We start from the raw sequence: 16,048 nt of genomic DNA, 5'->3' as shown, positions 1-16,048 counted from the left end.
CTCCCAGCTATCGCGCGTCCTCGCCCTCTGGCCCACGGGGGGGAGGGAGGGGGTGAGGGAGAGGGGTGGGGGGGCGGGGGGGTGTCGTACCCTGTCGAGTCCGTGAATAGTCTGGGCCTTGTCGTCATGGTCAGTGGAGTATGGCTTGGAAGTCCGGGCGTTTAGTGTCCATATCGTCAAATAAGTCTGCGATTTCCCTTCTGCCAGCAGGGATAGCTCCTCTAGTGTTCTGAGTTCCTCCATGCGTTGGTACCAAGTGTCTATGGGTGGCGCAGTTTGTTTTTTCCAGTAGATGGGGATGAGGCTTTTAGCCACATTGAGTATTCGAATTGTGACGGATTTTTTATAGATAGATGTCTTTGTCTTGGTGTGGTGTATGAGGAATGTTGCAGGGTCCTTTGGTGGAGGGGTGTCAGTGAATCTCTTGATGATTTGGTATATGGTCTCCCAGTAGGGTCGTGAACTTCTAGGAGAGGCTGTTGTGGAAATGACCTCATTTTTATCTGGGATTGGTCTGAAGATTCATTAGGATCGTTTTTAATTAGGTTAAATGAAAATAATTGGGGCATTTTAGCCAATACACAACGAGCCAAAACAGCAAAATTACTGCACTCTATCTAGACTTAGAGATATATAGAGAATAATGAAGTTAGGACTAAGATTTTTTTTTTTTTAAAGGTGGTTGTATGTGTTGTATACAAGGGAATTATACACCATGGCTTTGCAATATACAAAAGGCCAGTTCCAGAGGATCAGGAGAAATTGCAAAAATATAGAAGTATATGAAGAGCAATCAGAAAATATAGCGAAGAAAATTCGCACAACATCCCGTTGGGGAGTGCAGACCCGGTCCGTAAGAGATTACCCTTCAAGTGGAGTGAGTCAGCAATCAAATACCTCGGCGTGTGGCTCACGGGGGGTCTGGCCCGTTTGTACCACGCTAACTCCCAGTTGACACTCCCCAAGACTGGGGTAGGACTGGCATCCCCGACCTTAAGTTATATTACCAGGCAAGCCACTTACTCTGAGTGGTGAGTGGGAGAAGGCAGGGACTATGTTAGCAAGATCCCACATCAACCTGACATACTCAGAGACCATACTTCATTTGAACTCACCTGTCAGAATCCTGACCCCTTGCCCCACGACATTTCCTTCCTATACACTACTCTCCAACAACAGCACAAACCCCCCCCCCCTAATTTTTCTCCAAATGGGAACTAGCTTTAAAGGAGACATACACAGACGCACAATGGTTCAAAATATGTGACATGATGCAACACTGTGCCATAGCCAGTAAGACCCAAGAAAAGGCCTACAAGATCCTTTCTTGGTGGTATGTGACACCAGACCACCTCCAGAAGATAAACCCTGAACTAGATGGCAAAGGATCCTTCCTCCACATATGGTGGGCGAGCCCAATCATAGCAAGGTTCTGGAGACGCATTGCCTCAATAGTTAGTCAATTCACCGACAAACCACCACCCTTTCATCCAGCCACTTATCTTCTACACCTCACAAGCACACCCACATCTCAATACAAACGATCTTTGACTATTCGCATTCTTTCAGTAGCCAAACATACATAGTCATACCCCTGCATTGGAAAAGGGACATAATGCCACCAATGTCATTTTGGTTTGCAAGGATGGAGGAACTGAGGACATTGAAGGACTTGTGGTTCACCACGGAGGACAGGACACAGACATATACAGACATCTGGACACCATGGCTCACCCCCGAATTTACCAACACATCAAGGAACCAGCCGCAATATAAAATTAGCACTAAGCGACTGGTTTGCTGGCCAGCATAGACCCATGAACCTAGGGGGCAAGGAGCCTTGGCACACCGGAGGTGGGTCACTGGGAACAGCCTCTCCTCCCCCCCTTTTTTTTTATTTTACTTTTTTCCAACTCCCTCCTCCTCACCTACATCACATTACCACACCCCCTCCTGCTCTTCCCTGACCTCAACCCACCCCAGATCAATCCTGTTTCGGAGGAACACTTGCACCTTTTAAAGAAAGATAAGGAATTACAGGCACAGCTACCAGATAAACATTTTATAACTTTTAGGGGGGGCTACAAATTTTTAAAGTATGTTAAGCCATAACCAACTCTAGGAAATAATATGAATTTCCTAACAGAAAGAAAAGGGTTTTACTTGTGTAATCAATGTATGTGCTGTATATGCTGCGAAAACAAAACCTTAACCCCTTAAGGACGGCGGGCATGCTATGCTGTCCATGGGGACCCGGCTCTAAATGCCGGCGGACGGCATAGTACGTCCACGCCGTCCTTCCCACTTACCTGCTCGCAGGTGATCCCCCTTCGGCGTTCGCGATCGGGGGACTTACCTGGCAAAAAGTTTGTTAACAGGGTGGCTGTAAATATAAAAATTATAATTTTATGTATGTCAGATGGTGTGTACATTTGAGTGTGTATGTCAGTGTGTGTGTGTCTGTGTGCGTGCATCTGTGTGTCAAGGTGTGTATATATCAGTGTGTGTATCTGTGTGTCAGGGTGTGTGAATGTGTCAATGTATGTGTGGGTCAGGGTTTCTATGTGTGTGTGCATATGTGTGTCAGGTTGTGCATATGTGTGTATGTACTTCAATATGTGTATCTGTGTGTTAGGGTACATGCATGTGTCAGTGTGTGTATATGTGTGTCACAGTGTACATCTGTGTGTGTGTGCATATGTCTATCTGAGTGTCATAGAATGTGCATGCGTCAGTGTGTGTATATTTCAGTGTGTAACTGAATTTGTGTGTATGTGTCAGTGTGTTTATATGTGTGCATCCGTCTGTTAATGTGTATGTATGTATGTGGCAGTGTATGTGTGCATGTGCATTACATACAAACACAACCCTGTATTAAAACACTTATTATATAGGCATTGTGCGGCCTAGGACCAAGCATGAAATGCTGCACCCCTCCAGCAAAACCACACCAAAACATGACTACATCCATTATGTTATGCAGTGTGTGTAGTGGAAGCAGTGTGTGTATTGTGTGCAGTGTGTGTAGTGGATGCAGTGTGTTTATTGTGTGCAGTGTGTGTGTATAATGGATGCACAGTGTTTGTGTGTATAGTGGATGCAGTGTGTGTGTATAGTGGATGTACGGTAGTGTGTGTGTGTGTAGTAGATGCAGTGTGTGTTTGTAGTGGATGCAGTGTGTGTGTGTATAGTAAATGCAGTGTGTGTGTGTGTATAGTGGATGCAGTGACTGTGTTAGTGAAGTGCAAGCATTGTGTGTTTGTATTGATAAGTAAATCTGTGGGGGTGAGCAGTTTTTCATATTTTATTTTTAACTTATTCCGCCCCCTCCCTGCACTTACTTATTCCCCCTCCCTGCGCTTACTTATTCCCCCCTCCCTGCACTTATTCCCCCCTCAGGGGCCCCTCTTCACTATACACACCAGCAGGGCCCGGAACAGCACACATATATATAACAGTATTCGCTATGTATATGTGCAAATAGGCGGCCCAGGGCCTGCTCCAGATTTCTTAAAGATACAGGGGCAGCAAAATACCGTCCCTGTCACAGTGCCGCCTGGAGCCATTGCCCCACTGGGGCCAATGGATGGGCCGGCTCTGCAAGCTCCCCTTCAATCAAACACAAACACTACACACAAGTACACGACTGCCTTCCAATGGCAACAGTACATACAAATATACCCCTACGTGCACACACATATACTCTATACAAACACACAAACACTGCTCACAAATACTACCCTGCAAGGATGGGAAAATGGTAAAACCCCAGCTAGCCTAGCATTGTTGTACGACATATAAACAACCTTTCTTCACCAGGGCCCTCTCTACATTACTTCCACCACTGACTAGCACTGACACTGACAGCTTTGTAATCCTAGCACTATCGTATTTCTTTAAACACCAAAATGTAGTGTATCCAAACTCTGAATTTCACATTGTAAACCAAATTGCTTGTTTGGAATAATTCTCCCACTTGACTATAGTCACAGCCATTTTTAAACTCAGCAGAATCCATTATCCATTATCTCAGATATATCTTTTTTATTTTTTTATTTAACTAATAATTATTGGTATTCAATGAATGTGCTAATACCTAACTCTTGCCATGATTTATTTCCCACGTTAGAAGACAGAAGCGAGTTTCAGTTGATTTGCTATAATTATAACTCCAAACCAGTTTGCAGTATTTTCCAGATTGCGTTATTCCATTTTACTAGTTTACTTGACTTCTGCTCGCTCACTGGATTCACCTATTGTAACGGAATGCAGTATATTACTCCGCGATATCCGTTGGTATTCTCAGGAAATCCACAGTCAGAATAGAAAGCACGGCAATATTCCCCATCCTCCCAATAACCGGACGAAACACAGTTTGGGAGTCAACTAACTCAGTTTATTTGCAAGCTGGCATATTTAAGCAGTTCCCCATGCAAGGGGTTTCCTTACAGATAATCCAGGGGATTTCTCCCAACATGCATTGTTACTTTCCCAACAGGCATTGCTGCACGAGAAGGATACTCCCACTAAAATGGACGATTAAGTGGATTATCCCCTCGTGCAGCAAAACTGACAATTCACTTTAAATTACATATTTCACACAATATTCGGTACTTTGAGATGACTGAACGTTCGGTAGATAGCTGGGGTCGGAGCGCACACTTCGTGGGAATACCGCTCTGATCCCAGCTGAATTGACCGAACGCCGCACAGAATACATTCAAACATTGAGTTCGGTTTAAAAGTACCGAACAAGTATGGGGAACATAATGTACCGAACGCGGAACTCCCGAACGCTCTGGAAGTCCAGCGGTGTTCGGATCATTGAGTAGCCGTTTTCAGTTCCAGGCTCTCGACGACCGAACACCGCTGCAGAGACAAAGGATCCAAGATGGCCGACCGCCGCATGGTCGGTAGCCGAACGGCGGCAACCTAGGAGAGCCCTTAATTACCGATTGCAACATTGTTGCAATCGGTTAATTGGTGCCACACGACTTGTGAATGTGTGGTCTACCTGGGGAGCCCGCATTCGTATGGCGAACGGCCGGGATAGCCGTGTTTCATCAAACGAATGCTTGGTATGCTGGCAGCGTACGGCTGCCAGCATGCGAACGGCCATAACACAGCACATATACAGCAAAAGACACACATTATGCGTTCAGCCTATGGACAACCTAAAATAACTATAGTCCAGAAGTGGCTAGGTTTGCCACAATGCTCCCCCAGAACCAAGCCGGCATACACAGTCTGATCCCAACGGATCGGCTTGGGGATGTCCGGGAGAGTACTCACAGATCACTTCTCGAGTTCAATCTGTCTGGATAACCCGTCAGCGTTACCGTTTTGTTTTCCTGGCCGGTAATGGATGGTAAAATCAAAGGGCTGCAGCGCCAAACTCCAGCGCAGCAGCCTGGCATTGTCCCCAGACACACGGTTTAGCCACACCAACGGGTTGTGATCTGTGAGTAGTGAAAAAGGTTGTCCATACAAATACGGCTGTAACTTTTTAAGGGCCCACACCACGGCCAGGCATTCTTTCTCAATGGCGGCGTAGCTCACTTCACGGGGCAACAACTTGCGGCTTAAGTAGGCTACGGGATGTTCTCCGCCATCGGCTTCCACTTGACTCAGCACTGCCCCAATCCAAACATTGAAGCGTCTGTGTGGACAAGAAATCTTTTAGTTGGATCAGGAGCAGTTAACACAGGAGCATTAGTTAGGGCTGTCTTGAGTTGTTGGAATGCCTGCTCACACTCTGGGGCCCAGACAACCAGTCGGGGAAGGTTCTTTTTGGTCAGGTCCGTCAGGGGTTTGGCCAGGGTACTGTAGTCGGGTACAAATTTCCTATAATACCCTGCAGTCCCTAGAAAAGCTAGCACCTGGGTTTTGGTCCTTGGGGTAGGCCACTTAGCTACGGCCTCAATCTTGGCTGGTTCGGGTCTCTGCTGCCCACACCCTACTCGGTGTCCCAGATACTGCACCTCGGCCATACCTGCGTGGCACTTACTAGGTTTTAAAGTTAATCCGGCTTCCCCAATACGGTCTAAGATTGCTCCTATATGGTGTAGGTGGTCTTCCCAGGTCTGGCTGAAGATGGCTATATCATCCAAATAGGCACAGGCATACTCCTGGAAGCCGTCCAGTAGCCGATCTACCATCCGCTGAAAAGTAGCCGGAGCGTTTTTCATTCCGAAGGGCATGACCTTAAACTGGTACAGGCCAAACGGAGTGACAAACGCCGACTTGGGGATGGCATCATCGGCTAGAGGAATTTGCCAGTATCCCTTACATAAGTCAATGGTAGTGAGATACTGACCCCGTGCCATCTTATCTAGCAGCTCGTCTATCCGAGGCATCGGGTAGGCATCAGACACTGTCTTGTCATTCAGCCTCCGGTAGTCAACGCAGAATCGGGTAGTGCCGTCCTTTTTAGGCACCAGGACTACCGGTGATGCCCAGGGACTATCTGAGGGTTCGATAACCCCTAGCTGCAACATTTCATCCAACTCGGCCTGATTCCGGGACCCTATATGGAGCCTGTCGCATAGGTAGCTGTCCCGGGGTTTCGATTCGGTGGGTGGCTAGCGGAGTGTACCCAGGTAAATTGGAGAAGGTAGCCCCTTTAGCTACGATCAGCGCCTGTACCTGGGCACGCTCGAGAGGGCTTAGCCGCTCCCCCAGCTGAACCCCCCGGGAGGGCTCTATCGGTTCTTCCGGTTCTAGTAGATCAGGTAGGGGCAAGTTCTCCTGATCTTCTAAGGCAGAGGCACAGATTGCCGTCACATCCTCTATCCTCTCATGGTAGGGTTTGAGCATGTTTACATGGAGCATGCGTCTCTTCCCTACCCCTGAGCAGGGGCCGATCACATAGGTAGTGTCGCATCGCTGCTCTACTACCTGGTATGGGCCTTGCCAGATGGCCTGCAGCTTGTCCGTGCGGACAGGTTTTAAAATCAAAACCTTCTGTCCCACTTGAAAGCTGCGGTCCCTGGCTCCTCTATCGTACCAGCGCCGCCTGGAGGTTGGTGTGCACAGCCTGAGTTAGCGCCTCCAGACGGTCTCTGAACTCCAGTACATATGATACGATAGGGGTTTCGCTAGCCGTACTTTCCCCCTCCCAGTGTTCCCTAATCAAGTTTAAGGGTCCCCGTACCCTTCTCCCGAACAATAGTTCGAATGGGGAGAATCCGGTCGATTCTTGGGGGACCTCTCTATACGCAAAGAGCAAGTGAGGCAGGAACCTCTCCCAGTCTTTGTGGGTTTCCCCGAACGTCCGAAGCATCTGCTTCAGCGTCCCATTGAATCTCTCACATAGTCCATTGGACTGGGGGTGGTAGGCGGAATTGACTATTGGCTTAATGCCACATACCTTCCACATATGCTGGGTGACCTCGGCAGTAAATTGGGTGCCCCAGTCGGATATGATTTCTTGGGGGAACCCTACCCTGGAAAACACTTTCATTAATGCTTCAGCTACGGTTTCAGCATGAATGTTAGTGAGAGCCACGGCTTCGGGGTACCTGGTGGCGTAGTCCACCACAGTTAAAATATACTTTTTGCCAGAGGGACTGGGTTTTGGCAGGGGCCCTACTATGTCTACCGCTACCCTGATGAAGGGTTCGGCAATAATGGGTAGGGGGCATAACTTGGCCTTGTGGCAATCCCCTCGTTTACCTACTCGCGGGCAAACGTCGCAGGAGGTGCAATACTGTCGCACATCCTGGGAGATTCCGGGCCAGAAAAACGCATGCGTCAGGCGGTATCTGGTGCGGGTCATCCCTAGGTGTCCTGACAAGGGGATATCATGAGCAATTCTAAGCAGCTCCTGCCTATATTTCTGCGGTACCACTAACTGTTTGTTAGTCAAGGTGACAGACCCCCCCACGTCCTTGGCCGTGACACGGTACAATAACCCTTTCTCCCACGTGTAATGCTCCCCCTCTAGCCCTGTCTGGTCAGCTTGTGCCCGGTCCCTATAGACTTGTAAAGTGGGATCGGTCTGTACTTCAGTGACAAAGGTAGTCGGGGTATCCCAGGACATGGGAGTCGGGTGGGGGTCATGGTCTCTTACCTGAGCCTCAGAGTGGATCGGTGTAGCCGTGGTGCGAGCCTGCTGCCGTGTGGTTACTGGATGGGCTTCCTGGTAGGGAGCCTGCGGAACAAAGGCAGAGGTCATCTGCCCCAAATCATTCCCTAACACAACATCTGCGGGTAAGTTCTGCATTAGCCCCACTTCTACTGTCCCCTCTCCCGCACCCCAGTTCAAATGTACTTTCGCCGTGGGTAGTCGGTATACAGCTCCCCCGGCTACCCGGACGGCCACAGATCCGCCAGTATGCGTGCCCTCCGATACCAAATGGGGTGCTATCAGGGTTAAGGTAGCTCCCGAATCCCGCAGTCCCTGAACCTCGTTCCCCTCAAGCGTTACCAGCTGCCGGTGATGCTGCCGGTTATCGGTGGCTCGGACCGACATTACCTCGTGTAAGATACCCAGGGGTTCCTCTGCATGAACACTCCACAAATCCTGAGTGGCTGGTTCCCTCTGGTAATGGTGAGCAGCCGCCCTGGGTACGGGGCTTGGACGCCCCTGATTCCAGGTGGGCCTGCCACGATTCTGTGTGCATTCTCGGGCCATATGCCCCCATTGTTTACAGGAATGGCACTGGATGTCGGCCCGCCCGTTGTACCTGGAAGGGGGCGGTACATGTCCTTGCGAGGGACGGAACGGGGTGGCTGTGGGCGCTAGAGGTGGTGTAGCGCTAGGTAGTCCTGTGGGTCGGGAGTAGCTTTTGGCTACAGGTCCCTGGTGCCTCCGTGCATCAAAGTGTTGATCAGCCAATCTAGCTGCTTCAGTTAGGGTGAGGGGTTTCCTGTCCCGTACCCATTCTTGAGTCTCCGGGTATAATCCATTAAAAAATTGCTCCAGCAACATCATCTGACGCAATTCCTCCATGGTGGTGGCGTTGCTGGCCTGTATCCACCCTTGGGAGGCTTGATCCAGTTTATGTGCCCACTCTGCGTGTGAATCCCTCTCTGGTTTGCGTAAGTGTCTGAACTTGCGCCGGTATGCCTCTGGGGTAACGGCATACCTCTCCAAGATTGCGCGCTTTACTTTTTCGTAATCTTTGCTGTCCTCACTGGGCACAGCACGGTAAGCTTCGGCTGCCCGACCTGCTAGTTTGCTTGCTAGCAGTTGCACCCATACTGACCGTTCTAACTCATGTAGGTCACACAGTCTTTCAAAGTCCTGCAAGTACCCATCGATCTCGTCCTTTTCTTCGCAAAAGGCTCTGAAGGCCTGATACGGGATCTTGGGCTTTACCGGGTTGTAAAGAGATCCTGGGTTGGACTCGGTTCGAGTCAAGGTGTGTTGTGGGCTGTGTGCCATAACATATTCCTGTACATTTGCCATTACCATATTCAACATGGCCTCCGATATAGGCTGCGGCAAAAATGCTAGCCTGGTCCTCATCTCTCTTTCATAGAGCGTTTCTTCCATAACTACTGGGGGTGTAGCGCTGCGGGCTTGGTCTCCCTCCATCAGCTCGGCAATTAGTACCGCTTTGGTTTTGCTGCTGGCTACTTTCCCTCTGGCTTCCAGTAGTTCTTTTAAAGTCTGTCGTTTCAGTATGGTATAATCAATCTCCATACGAATTGCCCTTGCTTTCCTTGTTCGGTAGTTCCAGTTACACGAATTCTGCTTTCGGCTGTAAGGTTCGGATCCCGTCGCTTGCCACCAATTGTAACGGAATGCAGTATATTACTCCGCGATATCCGTTGGTATTCTCAGGAAATCCACAGTCAGAATAGAAAGCACGGCAATATTCCCCATCCTCCCAATAACCGGACGAAACACAGTTTGGGAGTCAACTAACTCAGTTTATTTGCAAGCTGGCATATTTAAGCAGTTCCCCATGCAAGGGGTTTCCTTACAGATAATCCAGGGGATTTCTCCCAACATGCATTGTTACTTTCCCAACAGGCATTGCTGCACGAGAAGGATACTCCCACTAAAATGGACGATTAAGTGGATTATCCCCTCGTGCAGCAAAACTGACAATTCACTTTAAATTACATATTTCACACAATATTCGGTACTTTGAGATGACTGAACGTTCGGTAGATAGCTGGGGTCGGAGCGCACACTTCGTGGGAATACCGCTCTGATCCCAGCTGAATTGACCGAACGCCGCACAGAATACATTCAAACATTGAGTTCGGTTTAAAAGTACCGAACAAGTATGGGGAACATAATGTACCGAACGCGGAACTCCCGAACGCTCTGGAAGTCCAGCGGTGTTCGGATCATTGAGTAGCCGTTTTCAGTTCCAGGCTCTCGACGACCGAACACCGCTGCAGAGACAAAGGATCCAAGATGGCCGACCGCCGCATGGTCGGTAGCCGAACGGCGGCCACCTAGGAGAGCCCTTAATTACCGATTGCAACATTGTTGCAATCGGTTAATTGGTGCCACACGACTTGTGAATGTGTGGTCTACCTGGGGAGCCCGCATTCGTATGGCGAACGGCCGGGATAGCCGTGTTTCGTCAAACGAATGCTTGGTATGCTGGCAGCGTACGGCTGCCAGCATGCGAACGGCCATAACACAGCACATATACAGCAAAAGACACACATTATGCGTTCAGCCTATGGACAACCTAAAATAACTATAGTCCAGAAGTGGCTAGGTTTGCCACACCTATTGCCTCTGCCACCTCACCAGACCTTCCTTTCTAATGCACGCACTGACCTTCAGGACCCTGACCTGACATCACTGCTTGCCTTCTGTGTGCATCTAAACTGAGCCACCTCTGAACTGTCTGTTTTGTGTCTCTTATTGCTTCCTTCCGATGGCTCCTTGCATCCGCACAATAGTGACACTTAAAGCCCAATATGCACTTGGTAAGAATGACTCCTAGCACCCGACTTTACACCACCCGACTCCACTCTACCAGCGACCTACAGCTTTCTTCTTATGTTTAATACCCATTCCCAGAGTAACGATAAGCACACCTGAGATGGCTACCTAGGGCGGTAGAGCTAGACAGGGCATGGGAGCCACGGAGACAGTTGGCTAAGCGGGCCCCATTCAACCTCACAATAGTGAGTGGGTCCGGTGGGCTTTTAATTCTTCTCTGCTGCTAATGCAAACGCCATGGTGAAACACACAAACCTAGTATACAGTTCCTTTCTCATATCATAACTATAGCAGTTTGTAGCAGTTTGTACAGATGCTTATTCTCTTAAGAAGGCTTCATTTCAGTCAATGGCACGTAATCTCCGTTCTATATATTCCTTCACACATATATAATGCATGCTCCCACCCTTACCCTCTTTCCAGAAGTATGAAGCTATGTAGCAGCTATGTAGCAGTGTCCATTGTATCTCACTGAATGTGATGCTATAATAATGGCACAGTTTTCCATTATTATAGCATCAGTCTGGAATCTGCTCGATGTATCCTCCACAGTGTATCCCTGTATTTGAGACGCAGCAGATATGCTGACTCACAAAGCTCTCTCTTTTCATTTGCAGGTGTCCCAGCGACTTGCCAGCAGTAACTCAATAAGACACATTTATTACCTTATCCACTTTGTATATTGATCATTGTCAAATTCTCTCTAAAAAGAAGGCATAATGGCCAAGGCAAAAACCATTCACATCCATTTGCCCCTTTCTCTCATTCGTACTCCATGCCAAAGCATTTGCCCTATTTGTTCCATTATGGTTGATTTTCCTGTTACACTTTGCCCATTCATTTGAGACATAGGCCACCGGATGGCCTAATTTATACCATGGAAATGACTTCAGTGGAGCTTTTGTTATCCCTTTCCCTTACGTCTTTGAACGGCATTGGCCATGTGTCAGGATGAAAGCATCCATTTTATGTATTTGGAGCCAAAATGTCCAACGGCCAGAGTCTCTTACTTCTTTTCAAGTTGAGTGAAGCACTACGCAAAGCTGCCAATTTTTTTTTTACTTCTTCTAAAACTAACCACCACAGTTTGCACTGTGTTCTAAATGAAACAAGCACATTGTGGCTTTTTTTTTTTTTTTAATAACTCTAAGCTTTTACGTCCTTTGGCAACTGTTAATGACTCAAGAATATTTATATGTAAGCATAAGACTTAAGCATAAGAGGCATTTATATTATTTTTACAAGTATACAGATCCAGTCGTGCCATTATCGCAAACTGCAAGAAGCAATCAAGCATGGTAAAATAATGAATGTTTTATTAATATGCATTAAATGTTTGACACAAAAGACACTGAGAGGCTTCATGTCTGTAGGAAGAAGGGTTTCCCAATGGTTAACATATGTTTTGCAATAGATAATTAACAAAGGAGCAAGATATTAATATATAAACAATTAGCTGGCAATTCTTATCTTACGATACTAGTTATATGATATTATTTGAGCTTAGAAAATGGTGTGGGAGGAAACTTTATTGTAATCTTAATGCAGAAGAATTTACATAAACAGAATTCTACATTATATTAATACTAAATGGTTATTCCTGTATTAGTCCCATAGCTTAGCGTATGAATAAAAATATATCTAAGGAAATCCATAAAATTAAGCAAAATGTAAGCAATGAAGTTCAGTAAAAAGCATCAATTTCTACATTATGATATCCAGGATTGCAGCTTATATAATTCAGTATAATGTGTTAATTAGTTAATTTGTAATGATTATTTTTACATTTGACAGTGTTCTAGAATCTGTACTTTTCCCCCCTCTGGCACTAAAAAAAGGTTAAATTGGGCATGGGGAAGGTTGCAGCCAATGGCAATCTTTGAAAGTATTCCTTTTCATCATTAATTTGGAAATTGGAACTTTCTAAAGTAGTCGTGTGTTTTTTTTTGGTTTGTGTGTGCTGTGTGTTTTAAGCCAATGAAACGTATTGAGTAAGACAGAGATTGAATATGGGATGGGCTGTCTCAACCACTAGTTCAACTGCAAACTCAGAGCAAAAAAAGCCAAGCAGATTTGGGTTGTCACACTTGCAAGTTTTGTAGCATTCGGTTTGTATCCCGAATTCTAACATAATGATTCTTTCTGTTTAGGGTCCCGAAGCTCCAGCCAAGCTCTCAGTAGAAACGAGAATATTATGCAGATCTGCAAAGAGAAGCTCATCTCCTCTATTAACATGCATGGATGTGGAAGGAACCACGGTGATCTGAAGGACGAGCAACAACAGCTAAGGAAAAAGATAAACAGCAGGGAAAGGAAAAGGATGCAGGATCTCAATCTAGCAATGGATGCCTTGAGGGAAGTCATCATGCCATACTCCGCAACCCATTGCCAGAGCTCACCTGGAAGAAAACTTTCCAAGATTGCAACACTTCTCCTGGCCAGGAATTATATACTGTTACTTGGAAGTTCTCTCCAAGAATTAAGGAGGATCATTGGGGACATGAGTGGCCCAGGGCCTAAGTTGCTTCTAGCTGGCTTGCCCCTGTTTGCGTCTCCAGGATCTGTGTTTTTAACCCCCGGGGCCAGCAATAACCCAGACCTCCAGCACTCTAATAAATATCATTCACTAGCCCTGGAAGACCAACCATGCTCTGCCTTTAACTTACCAGGAGGTGCCAGTCTGTGCCCCTGTACAATATGCCGATTTGCTCACTTTATCCCAGCTAGCCTTAGCATAAAATCCATACAGTTATCTAAATAATCCTTGCAGTGATACTCCTGCATTCAATAGACTATGAACATTTGCCTAATGGACATCAATTTAAAGGTACTTCTTCCAGGCATACTGGCATGGGAAGTGTGGATTTCGACCATACAAATCTCATGGAACGCGGACATTTACTGCGCATGATAGACACATCAATGGACATGCCACATTGAAATGGACAATGGACCTTGAAGTAGTCTTCAGCCCCCAGAATGTTCCAGGTGTATCGAATCAGTCCAAGTACAAACTATGTGCAATTCTAGAGGGAAACATTAAAAAAAAACTGAAAACCCCTTAGAAGGTTTATAAATTCTCAAACGTTTGTCAAATGTGAAGTTGAAACTTGTTACTTTTAAAAGAATTGTGTATATATGCAATATCCGGGGGTGACATTGCTAACTGTGTGTTTACTCATACTTACAAATGTACAGACATAAGCAAATGTTTTCTTTGTAAATAATAGTCCAACAGATGGAGAATTAATGATTTACTAATTTAGTTTTTTTGTTTCAATGTATGAACATTATAGTTGAATGAGATTAATATAAACACCAGGAACGAAATACTCAAATGAGAAAGTTGGCATTTCTCTCTCTCTCTCTCCCATCCCATATTATTTTATTAGAACCTGTAGATGCACAATGGACCTTTCTATAGAGCTTCTGATACAGTAATTGCAAATTGAGTTGTCAATCCAAAATATTTAATGTCATGCCTGGTTTTCTGAACAATATTTAATCCATGGTTGATGTTAGTCATTTGATTTATAACACTTCAATTTAAGTACAGACACCAGGTAGCTGCTATTGGTTGCCTATAGCCTGAAAAATGTGTTGTAGAACTACAACTCCCAGAATACCTTGCTGGTAGGCTTTAGTTGTTCGACAGCCAAGGCATCATGACAGCAGTAGTTGTACACCACTTCAGTGACAGATGGAGGAACTACCTGCTGGCTATTCCTTACTTAGATAATCACAATGACTTTGACAGGATTACATTATTCAACGAGTTAGCTTGATGCCCTTACCGAAATACTTTGTGATGGCACAGAGGGGGGTGCAGTATGAGTCAGTGAGCACAATAGATGCACAGACACTTGTTGCAAGACTAATATGCTTTCAACCCTGACAACAGTTTGTCACACACACACGAATGGCTATCCATTAACTCTTTAAATGCTAGACGTTTGGCAATTGTGGGTTTAGGGGAGAAAAAATAGTATATAGTGGCAGGTTTGAAAAAAATAGCTAAATCGATGATATTTTCTAATCTTGCTATTTTGATACTTATTTAGTATTTGTCATCGCCGCAAAAAAACTATTTAGCTAATACATTACCGTAACTCATAGATATTTCTCACTAAACAGTCGAAAGTTGCAAAGTGTGGGCAAAAAGTGATAATTTTGAAAAATGTTACACGCAGTCACAATTTGCTCCTCTGAAAATATTTTTTCACAAGGAGTTTAATATTCACTACAATTCTGTGTTTAGTGAATATATCCCAGATTATTTTACACCAGACTCATTACTCCTGAAAAATACACCTTTTTGTCTGTGCAGTTATATTAATGTAAATATAGACTGGATTATTTACTTGTTAAATACATTGAAATTCTTGTGATTTTGTATGTAGTTTTGAAGAATAAAATATTTTTTTTGTTTTGTAATGTATAACAATAATTTAACTGTAGCAGAACTATAGTAACTCAAATCTGTTAATGTCTTACCAAGATTAGAATTGTTAGTATGAATCTTAATGCTCTCTGGTTGGTTCTTCCATAAACTATTGTCTATTTTCTCTGGTTGGTTCTTCCATAAACTATTGTCTATTTTCATAGAAATAAAAGCAAAAAGGAACAATGAATTTGTGGTTGCGGTATATTTACTTTAGTTTGTCTCTAATAATAAAAGGTACAAAAAAAACAAAAACAGTAATTATGTTTGCTTAACAATATATTTTAAACAAAGTGCCGCATGCAGTGTTACAGAATATAAGGCACAATAAAGAAATAATATATTATGGGGTGTAGTAGCTGTGTGTCTTTTATATCTATTCTTGCCGAGCATTTAGCCAGAGTGCTAGGGCCAGGGATATTTGCAGTTTTTTTTAGAACAAACTACAGTAGGCTTCAATGTAAACAACAAATGTATTGGATTCTACTTAACCCCTTAAGGAATCAACTTCTGGAATAAAAGGGAATCATGACGGAATATTTCCGTCATGTGTCCCTAAGGGTTAATGAATATCTAATTTGTAACTGGAAAAATCAATACAAACTACAATATATATTTTTTAAAAGAACATACTATGGTGTATCTATTAAAGTGAAAATTAAAAGTGAATTTCAAATTTAAGGAAAAAG

At 45.2% G+C, this 16,048-nt stretch overlaps 1 protein-coding gene across 1 annotated transcript; it reads left to right on the top strand.

The window, feature by feature from the left end:
* Window positions 1–12,980: 12,980 nt before the first annotated feature.
* Window positions 12,981–15,280, top strand: OLIG1 (oligodendrocyte transcription factor 1). Its single transcript, XM_063447848.1, has one exon. The coding sequence runs from the start codon at window positions 13,113–13,115 to the stop codon at window positions 13,677–13,679; it is 567 nt and encodes a 188-aa protein (XP_063303918.1). The 5' UTR covers window positions 12,981–13,112; the 3' UTR covers window positions 13,680–15,280.
* Window positions 15,281–16,048: the final 768 nt, after the last annotated feature.

The sequence above is a fragment of the Pelobates fuscus genome, chromosome 1, assembly GCF_036172605.1.
Source record: "Pelobates fuscus isolate aPelFus1 chromosome 1, aPelFus1.pri, whole genome shotgun sequence".
In the NCBI taxonomy this organism is placed as follows: domain Eukaryota; kingdom Metazoa; phylum Chordata; class Amphibia; order Anura; family Pelobatidae; genus Pelobates; species Pelobates fuscus.
This window is presented reverse-complemented; position numbering and strand designations above follow the sequence as displayed.

Coding starts and splice junctions, on each gene's coding strand:
- OLIG1 (XM_063447848.1), top strand. CDS start 13,113: ATGCAGATCTGCAAAGAGAAGCTCATCTCCTCTATTAACATGCATGGA.